The 10,413-nt window shown below is 54.4% G+C and overlaps 2 protein-coding genes across 2 annotated transcripts; both read left to right on the top strand.

Annotated features, from left to right (window-relative positions):
• Nucleotides 1-2,796: 2,796 nt before the first annotated feature.
• Nucleotides 2,797-5,182, top strand: BDP55DRAFT_544444 (fungal-specific transcription factor; the record flags this gene model as incomplete). Its single annotated transcript, XM_060568482.1, has 5 exons — nt 2,797-3,095; nt 3,203-3,357; nt 3,458-3,726; nt 3,796-4,445; nt 4,570-5,182. 5 exons carry the CDS (start codon nt 2,797-2,799, stop codon nt 5,180-5,182), a joined length of 1,986 nt encoding a protein of 661 aa, XP_060433902.1.
• A 1,407-nt stretch (nt 5,183-6,589) lies between these two features.
• BDP55DRAFT_627906 (platelet-activating factor acetylhydrolase) lies at nt 6,590-8,455 on the top strand (the record flags this gene model as incomplete). The annotated part of the gene is made up of 1 exon (XM_060571821.1): nt 6,590-8,455. The coding sequence occupies one exon, from the start codon at nt 6,590-6,592 to the stop codon at nt 8,453-8,455; it is 1,866 nt and encodes a 621-aa protein (XP_060433903.1).
• Nucleotides 8,456-10,413: the final 1,958 nt, after the last annotated feature.

Raw genomic sequence — 10,413 nt, forward strand, 5'->3', positions numbered from 1 at the left:
TGGAACAGAGTGTCACAGACAAGCATAAAGGGATAGGTAATAGAACGACTAGTCGAAACTCTCTTAGATCAAGTTGTAAAGCAATTGGCCCCAATTGGCCCGCCCCGCAGAATCGCACTTCCCAGAGACTCTTCATAACGCTGGCTGAAACTCCCGTCGGAGTTTTCTGCGTTATGTTGGAGAGTAATATCAGTTATGCTGTCGTTTGGGATTTGATGTCCTTGGGCCTCGGCATGGAGTTCATGGGGGACATCTGTGCGCGAGTCTTTCATGTTTGCAGGCTGACTATCCGTACCGACTGTCGTATTCTTCTTTTACCATAAGTAATTCTTGCAGGCTATCCCTTCATCAACTTGAAATTTGGATCGCCGATTCGTCTTGACGTTGGCGGGGGTTCCACCTCAAGATTTCATTAGTTTGTCTTCCCGGAGCCGAAGTCTACCGGAGAGTAATATGCCTAGGGCAGTGCTGCATGGATCACCGCTGTATAACCAACTGACATTGCACCTCATTCTATGAAGGCAGCAGGCCGTTGTCGCAGATAGGAAAACGGCGCGTCGGTGTAATTATGTAGTGAAGGTATCTTGATCAATAATGTGTTGGCGAGATGAGTAATCCTGATTTCTGCGGCCGAACGCAGGCTCACAGAGACACACAGTGACAGTGCTTCACTCGGGGTAGTCGGTGCCGATCAGTATCACGGCCATAGCCGGTGGTTGAGGCGATGTTGGCGGTGCTGGCGGCGTAATGCAGTGGTGAGATTACGGTATTCGTCCGCAAAGTGACATCCCATTTGTAAGCTAGGCGGTTAGTGGAAATGCAACATGACTCGTGGAGGAGATTGATGGTGGAGATGGCTAGATTGATAAAGTCGCAGCCGTTTGAATTTTCCAAGGTGAAGGTTTTGCCCATTGTCATTTGGAAGAGTCTGGGATGATGAAAGATCAGACGCAGGACCATGACTATGGATGCAGGGCTGGAAAGGTTATATATTGGTTGTTGCAGTTTTGGAAGAGGACGAAGTAGTGGTCGTATTCTTCGTATTGTAATTACTGCTGCCCAAACCCCCGGTGAGAGCATCATTTCGTTGTAAATCGCGGTCCGACCTTCGGTGACGCACCCCAATACATCCCCCACCCGCCCGGAAGGACGACCCAAAAAAGAGAAGGGCCAGAGATTAGAGTTGGGCGATTAAGCTTCGCCCCTAAAACACCAGACAAGCATCAGGATGCGTCGCGGCCAGAGGCAGTCAATCACTCATTATAACCACGGATGCACCCCTTGAACCCGCGCACTCCGACGGACTACGATTATTTCCGCGCCAGCCGCCCGGTACCAGAACACTCATTACATTCATACACACTTTCATCTCCGTATCCAATCATTGCAACGCCTGCTCCAAGACTTACAACGGCATCGTGGAAAAGCAAAGAGAGAGAGAGAGAAACCAACAGACAAAGGGAAGAGGATCGAGGCCAGAGGCCAAAGGCGGCAGGAACCACCCGTGGACCGAGGCGGGCTCCTTGCCCCGGTGCGGAGAAGAGGCGTGCGTTAGTGCGTAGGAAAAACAGCGGCAGGAAAAGCAGGCACCGCCGCACGCTGAGCCGACAAAGGGAAAGAGTACCTGACGCCAGGCAAGCACGCAAGGAGAGAGAGAGAAGAGAATTGGAAGGGACTCTTGGCCCTTGGGTCCTTGGGGAAGGGGCCTCTGCACTTTGCAGGTCTGCGGCACATCCATGACACATTTGCACATGCATCCGGTCTCACACACCCACCACGGTCACCACCCACCTCAAGGCCTCAACCTACCACAATCACAGAACACACCCATTCCAGCCCCCAAACCTACCTAACCATTCCCTGCCCCCTCCCCTGAGAAGAGAGCTCAAGCCCAAACACGCACCGGAGCACCACTCTCCTCGCTCGGCGATCCTCGCAGGAGAGAGAAAAAAAAACCGCTTTGCTGGCATTTTTCCCATCCTCCTACGAGTCAATTGGTCCCAACAATCCGGTTCATCGTTCTCGGCTCCCAGTTGATCCAAGGAAGACAGAAAGAAAGTTGTCTCTACATACGGGACACGGAGCTTTATTATTCTATTTTTTCCCCCCCTACCTACCCTCCCGCACTTGTATCAGTCCGTCTTCTTTAGACGCCAAGCACCAAAGTTATGGAGCAGAGCCCCGAAGACCATCAGTCACCGCCAGACGGACAAGCGGCCAACCGCGGGTCCGACGCACTTCCGAGACCGCGTCCGTTGGCTTGCACTCCATGCCGGCGCCGCAAGGTAAGGGTCCAATCTCTTGTCCCGGTGGGCTGGTTCGCCCTCGCTCTCAGGAAAGATGCTGGAGACCGTTGATCTTCACGCCTATCGGCGCGAGGATTTCAACCCCATCAGGCATTCGAGAGACAGAGAGCGAGACCGAGCAACTAAGCGCGTGGGGTTCATCTTGGGCTAACCGGCGGGACGGCTCGTCGTTGCAACTGCAGATTAGATGCGACCACAAGACGCCAATCTGTTCAAATTGTGTCCGGTATGGCTTGGAATGTGCCTGGCCCGAAGGACGACGGTCATCGGGACGTCGCCAGAGACCGTGAGTGAACCTCCTCATCTCCTCCCGGCGAATCACTCGCTGCCCTTATCCTCAAACCTCACCTCACTAGCTGCTGTTGAGGAGAAGGGGGGCCGATGTGACCCTTATCTCCGATCTTCTTTACTGGCTTATGGATGGCTGACACATTACTTTGGTGCTGCGTTCAACAGACTCTATGAAGATGTAGTTTCGAGACTGGCTCAGATGGAGAGGCTGGTGGAGGAGCTGCAAAAACCAGACCAGGGGCCGACACCTCCACAGCAATATGTCCCGACTGCCAGTGAGGCGGCAAAGGCAAGTGCCCCAAATGCCTCGCCCATGGCGACGACGTCGTCAAACAACCCATCGCCCCTGTCAAGGCGGAAGGCTAGCAGCGCAAGCCCGTCTTCTGGAAACCCTGACACCTACCCGTCGCCGCCGTCAGCTACCTCGTCGGCCTCGACCGGGGCAAGGCCGTATTACGCCGGTGCCCCTGACGAAAGTACGGTTATCGCAGCAGGTACGTAATGATAGATTCTTCTTCTCCATGCTATTGGTTCTCTCAGACCATGGTCGCTAACAATGCTCATTTGCTAGGTGCTTGCTCCCTGCTCTCGCCGCAAGGCTTGAGTCAAATCGAGCTTCTTATTGGGGATTCGAGGTTCAGTAATGCCTTGAAAGCTATGCAACCAAAGGTCGTAGATGGCTATGTACAGCCGTATCTTGAGCATGCCGACACCAACCATCCTCTGCCTCCAAATCATGTCATTATGGACTGTGTCAATGGTGAGTTGGGTTTGTCGATGCGAGCGATTTTGACAGTTCGCTCGGGCTCAAGTGGGCCCCAGCATCACAATGGGACAGTCACTGATTCGGTTCAATGTAGATTATTTCGTGACCATGAACGCTGGCATACGACTATTCCAAGAGCACGAGGTACGAGCAGCTCTACGGTCCTACTTCCAGGGCCAGCCGCCGGCGGATCCAGGTTGGCGCATGGCCGTCAACGTCATCATCGCCCATACCTTGCGCAAGAGGAATGGCATGCGGAATAGAGAAGAGTATCAAAAGTACATTCACAATGCGCTGGGAATGGTACCCAATATTATCTTGCGCACACCATCGGCTCTGGCGATTGGGGCGTTACTATCAACAGTGGGTTCTCTGCGCTGCTAACATCCCAATAAGGTACTATGAGATCCCAAAAACTAAATCCATGCGCAGGTCCTTTACTTCAGCTTCACCTCCGAAAACCATATTGCGCTCACCCTCATGGGCCTCACAGTCCAGCTCCTCTTGATGGCAGGTTACCATCGGCCAGAGCCGGACATGGCTTTTGCGCGCCCTCAGCAGCTCATTCCTACAGAGCACCTTCACCGCCGCCGCCTCTTCTGGCACGCGTACGTGATTGACCACGACCTCATGCTACGGATCGGAAAACCTGCCCTCATTAGCGATGACTTCCTCCTGGACCTCCCCGAAGAGCATCCGTCCGATGGATACAGCATGTACTACTACCCCAACGACGTGACGCTCAACTTCTTCCTCGAACAAGTCCGCCTCGCCCAAATCCAGGGCCGCATCTCCACGACGTTATACTCCCGTAGCGGCGTTCCTGCGGCAGAGCTCGAGGCCGAGATCCGCCGGCTCGATAACGAGCTGACGGAATGGCGTCAAAGTATCCCGCCAATGATCCGCGCCGACAACGTCGATGCCCTACTTGACGGCGATTACTCTAGGCTGGTGTGCCTGACGACGTTGCACTTCACCTATTTCCAACTTGTTGTCGCAATCCATTCTGCTGCCTTTAGGCTGCCCACATTGGAGGACCAGGAGGGGGTAGAGTCTGGGGATATAGGCCCCAGTCTGGCGCTGTGCGTAAGCGCATCGCGTGCGGCCATCTCCCTGCTGAACTACCATCAGATCGAACACCCTTACACGCCGTAAGTCTTGTCATCCTATCAATGTAACGAATGATGCAGCTCACGACATCTCTAGGTACCTCCTCTATCAAATTGCGTGGAGCGTCGACATTTTGTTCGTCAACATTCTCCAGAACAAAAACAACCCCCGAGCTCGTCGTGATCTCGACCTAATCCGGACCGTCATCTCCTTCTTTGAAAAGTACGACCCGTACCACCAGACCGTCGTCTCGTACCAAGTCATCAAGGTGATCGCCGACGTTGCGGCCACGGTCCTCGCAAACACCCCAACCCTGCCACCGCACATGCTCCCCGTTGGCCCGGCCGCCACTCAGCAAGTGTCACTTCCGGGCCTGACTATGCCAATGATGCCCGGCTCCGCGGGTGCGATGCAGGCAGCTTTCTCTCCCCAGGTGTCCGGACCAGGAACGACCCGCAGCGGTAGCATAAACGGAAGCACGCCCGATGTCCTAGGTTCCATGACGAGCCTTTCCATGGCAGACCAGCAACAACAGCAACAGCAACCGTCGCCATTCATGGATTTGTCGGCAGGACTAGCACCGCCCAACGACGGTCAGCTCTTCCCCGGATTTATGGATATGGCCGACTGGAGGCTACCGATGGATTACCAGCCAGAGCTGTGGCAATATGATAACCTCCTAGACAACCGCTTTCCCAACCAAAATTAAGCCGTAGTCGGACCGGATCTAAGCATCCGTAGAGGAACAAGTCTTGGCGTCATCGGATCCACTCCCATGGCGGCGACGGCGGATCACTTCCGGCCATCCGGCGATATCCGGCGATAAGTCCGCAGCCTGTCATATCGTGGGCCCACCTTCTCCGGTTGCGTCGCCGAAAGAGACTACCCGATATCGCGCATTCTAGCGCCGCCATCAGAGGCGAATCAGGATCGGCCACGATCGCCAGGCACACGAGCTTTTATCCAAAAGCACCATTTGGAATCGCTCATCCACGGCTGCAGTGACAAATTTCGCCGAGGTCGCGTGCCTAGTCGTGAACGTCGCCAGAGAAGGAGGGCTAGGAAGGAGAGAGAGAGAGAAGGAGAGAAGGAAAACAACAAGAAGCCGACGATGCCATCCGGGCTCGCGTCGCGACGAAGGATTGAGCCCAAGCCGTCCGGACGATGACCGGACGGACGGTGCGCCTCACCGTAGGCCTAGGATCGTCGAGCGAGGAAGAAGCATGTGGGAGAGGCAGAGAGAAAAGAGATGGAATGCAATACCCGAGCGCCGAGGCATCCAGCGATTTGTCTCAACCCTACAGAGTACGGCCAATTGGAATTGACTTTTTTGAATTTTTCACGCCGAGTCCCTTTTTTTGCGCATTCCTGTGTTCTCATTGAGTGAGACACTCAAATTGCGTGTGCCCAACGTGCCAACACACGGATCAAAAACACAATGTCTCGCTGAGTGAAACCGCACGTCGCCCTACGAACGGGAATCAAAGCAACCCACGTTGCGAATACGGTCATCTCCTAATGGAAATCGAAAGCTCCCTGCCGTTCGAAATCCTGGGACCTGGAGTTCTGGAGTTCAACCCTTGTCAACAATTACCGCCCCCTGTCCGCCCACAAGTGATGTGCAAGAAGTGCCTGTCGCTGGACTGAGCAGTGGAATCCGGGGTTGATTGTCAATGGCAGTTTTCCCCCATGACGTCAGGCGTCACTTCCGGACTCTTCGGTTTCACGTTTTCAATCTCTCAACCCCCTTTGACCACCGAGCGAACAGAAACGTCAAGCGCGGCGCGCAATCTGCCCTACTCCCTTCCCGTCTTATTCTTTTGTTTTCTCTCTTCCTGCAAAGAATGCATTGACCCAAGGCTTCAATTCCACCCACCCAAGTGCATCTTTTTATTTCAAACCGCCCCCCGGGACTTCCCTCCCAGTTGTGTGTCTTTGTCTCCACGCTTACCCGCACCGCCATGACATCCAAATTCCACACCAGCCCACGTCCTCTCGTTCGACTTCCCCGTCAACGGGCATAGGATACCCCCCTGCACCTCCTTCAATCCTCAACTCTTTGAGGTTGCTGCATCCTGTCAACAATTCTCGCCGGAGTAGAGCAGCTTCTACGACCATGACTTCAGAGGCCAAGAAAAAGGCTTCGACGGAGGACAGGAAACGGCGATCCGACACGAACCCGCCAAAGACGCTAAGAGAGCGTTTCCTGCACTCCCTCCCCTATTACACGGGACCCTACAGCGTGGGATTCCTCGAAATCGAAGCACCGGTCCGTCAGCCGCGCACCTTTTCGGAGCTCAGGCGCGACAACGTCCCGCTTCTGAGACTCGACACCGTCCTCTTCGCCGTCTACTACCCGTGCACAGTTAAGACCCAGACAGATGATCACGCCGCTCCCGATCACCATCAGCATCACGGCAAGAAGAATGGGAACAAGGCAGGCGGCGGCGCCAAGAAGGCGGAGCTCTCACGGGTCGGATGGCTTCCGCGTCCGCGGGTCCTCACCTGTAAGGGCTACGCCAAGGAATTCAGCATCCCGCATCTCCCGGTCACGGCCTACATCGCCGCCACCTCCATGTTCACCAAACTTCCCGCGCTGAGGAACGCGAAGCTGGCGGAGCATTGGCCGGAAGAGATGCTGGGCGATGAAGGCCCGACGGGTCAGACGGCAAGGAACGAGGAGTCGAGCTCGCGCAAGAAGCCAAAGTTTCCAGTCATCATCTTCAGCCATGGTCTGGGCGGTTCGAGAATGAGCTACAGCTCCATCTGTGGAGAATTGGCGAGCTACGGCTTCATTGTTGTGGCGGTCGAGCACAGGGATGGCAGTGGCGCGAGGACGTATGTAAACCTTCCGGAACATCGAGAGGTATCCGACAGTGAATCTTCCCTGGAGACGGTCAACGCCAAGAAGATCAAGAACAAGAAGAATGGAAAAGAATCTGGACAGCACTACTGCGTCGACTATCTTTTCCCCAAGAACAACGAGCAGGATACGGCACCGAACAACGACCAGGGCGTTGACATGCAACTACGCGCTGCGCAGATAGAAATGAGAATGACGGAAATCGAGGAGGCCTTTCGCATCATTGGGTATATCGACAGTGGCCGCGGGCACGAAGTTGAAGCCATGAACCTGAGAAGGAAGGGCAACGTGGCGTCCAGCTCAAAGGGCCTCACAGGCATCGTCTGGGAGGACTGGCAGGACAGGATGTTCCTCGACAACGTGACGATATTGGGACACTCGTTTGGCGGAGCAACGACGGTCGAAGCTTTGAGAACCGAATCGCTTAGCTGGGTCGGTCAAGGCATCATTCTCGACGCTTGGGGCCCGGCGACGCCTCGAGCGGGAGAAAACCCTAGTCACCGCGTCAAGAAGCCGCTTCTTTCGATTGGGTCGGAGGCCTTTATGCACTGGAAAGAAAACTTTGACAGACTCGTCGACGTCTGCAACGAGGCGAGGGGCGAGAAGGCACTTACCTGGATGATGACGATCCGGGGGTCAACTCATCTCTCCCAGACAGACTTTGCAGTACTGTACTCGACTTGGACAGACTTGTTCATGAAGACGTTGGTAAACCCTCTGAGAGCCATCTACCTGACGATATCACCGTCGCTCGAGTTTTTGAAGATTACACTGCCTCCGGAGCAGACAAAGTACAACACCTGGGTTGATGAGGAAATCTTGAAAACAACAGAGCCACCAACAGAACCACTCGCTGTGGTGACGCACGATCACCGACCGGACGACCAATGGATCGCAGTCCGCCTCAAGGTGGACAACGAAGCGACTCTGCGGTTGAAGAGGTGGTTTCAGCACAAGAATCGGGTCTTGCTGGGGAAAGGCGATGGATCGGGCATGCCTTCGGGGCTGATCAACTGGGAGAAGGGCAATGAGGTTTGGATGCACGTGAGCCCGGACCCTGAGTCCGTGGAGGAGCAAATGCAACGGAACGAGCGGACGACAAGCCGTAATGCAGCGTAGATGGCTCGATCATCGACGCCATGTGCTTTGTAGATCTGCATGTTCTTTGTGGACTGGTTTTATTGGGTAGCGACTTTAGTTGATGGCGTTTAAGAGGCGTAACCACATCCATGGTATTGGGATGCTTTGAGCACTTGTCGTGTTATTGTGTAAGTAGGGTAGCAGGCTCGCTAGAAAGGATAGCCTGCGGGCGTCTACCAGATTCGATACAAGCGATTTCTTGTTACGAGTGGCTTGCGTGTTTGCGCGGAAAATCTACATATTGGCCATCAATCCAGAAACGTGATTCCAAAGTCGGTAATAACTGGGCAACAGTTCTCCAGGCCATCGGGCGGTCGGACGGCCAAGCCATTGACGATCCAAAGGCGGGCTGGTACAGTGACTTTCGGCTTCAGCAACAACGTCCTGAAGTTTGCTCCGAACCGAAGCCTGTGCGCAATACGCTTTGTCGTGAGAAGAGGGTAGCTTTGGTTTGAAGTATAAGGCGATGCTCGGACTCTCTTGCCGAAGCAGACTAGCTCCAGGGACATCGATGAACAGCAATTTTGATCGATTGAGCCAGGGGTTGCCCGGTACGGTGGTATGTGGAGAGCGATGGTGCCGCAGCGCGGAGGACCAGGATTATGAAATCCGCAGACTGAATTGTTGTTTGCCCATCATACCTGGCTGTGGATAGTGTCGACGGTAGATGTCCATGAGACTAGCATTGTGTTGTCATTTTGGCGTGGGCGTATGCCACAATCTCTCCAAAACTATTTTTGTCTCCTTGGTTCGTTTCTCGGTTGCGTGTCGGCACCTTCTTTTCGGACGAATCTGTTGTGTGAGGGCTTTGAGGCGAGCCAAGAATGCAAGACAGGCAGCCCATCGATCAGGGCATGCAGGTCGGGGTCAGCGGTGGTGGTGTGGAAGTGGTTCTGAGTGGACAGTATGCAGGTGTCAGTTGATGGGACGATGCAAAATACGAATTGTGCTGTCAGGGACTATCGGAATGTGCGTGATGGTTTGTGCCGATGAAGTGGCCTTGGTTCTGTTGCAGTAAATCATAAACCTTGATGACGAGAGACAGGTCGGACGAAGGATTGGTAGGTATTCGGAAAGGTCTGTGATGGAAGTTTAACGGGCAGAACAGTCGCCAAGATGTCGTCGGCTTGGTCGGGTCCACATGGTCGTCCACAGCTTCAAGTTCAGGTGAGGCGAGAGAATGGGAATAAGGTCGGCGGGACGGGGTGGGCAGAAGCCACAAAAGACGCTACGCCAACGGCCGGGGATGCCCTGATTGCCTTGTTTCTCAGGAATGAAAGGGTCAAACGATTGTGTGATGTGTGGGGGAAACAATAAACGCCCGGTGACCAGCGTTCCTGCTTGCTTCTTTTTTGCTGCAAACAAAACGTCCAGTGGCCCCCGCTTGCTCCTTCTCAAAATAGCCAGTTGGTGTTAAGCTAGCCATGTCCCGGTGCTGATCGCCAGGATAAAATCGCCGGTGGTCGCTAACAGTGGATACCAAGGGGTGGCGTCACTGGCGTCTGCAGCGGTCCCCGGTCCAGCTGGAGCTCCTCAGTTTCCAAGTTCCAACTGGACCAACGCATCTCAAAAGCTCGTATCGAGCGTCGCAACTCAAAACTTCCCATGTGTCTATACTCTATGGAAAGGGAACGATCCCGAATCCCACCTCGCAACAGGGCCTCGCATGGCAAGCGGCATGAGAATCAACAATCGAGGACACCTTCTACAGGGCGCCATTGGACAAGTCCCTCACTCTCGCCACCACATCCATTGCTCCACCGTGTAACACCACCCGCCAACGGATAGATGACATGCAACACGCCGATGGCTGAGGCTCTCCTTTGTATCAGGCAATAAGACCATCATGGCATGGCACGGCAAGGTACATTGTTCTAGCTGTCTGCTGCTAACGTGCCTGCTACTGGTTCCGTCAAGCAACAATATGCGCTGAGCAG

The sequence above is a fragment of the Colletotrichum godetiae genome, assembly GCF_030913485.1.
Source record: "Colletotrichum godetiae strain CBS 193.32 chromosome Unknown BDP55scaffold_6, whole genome shotgun sequence".
Taxonomy (NCBI): Eukaryota; Fungi; Ascomycota; class Sordariomycetes; order Glomerellales; family Glomerellaceae; genus Colletotrichum; species Colletotrichum godetiae.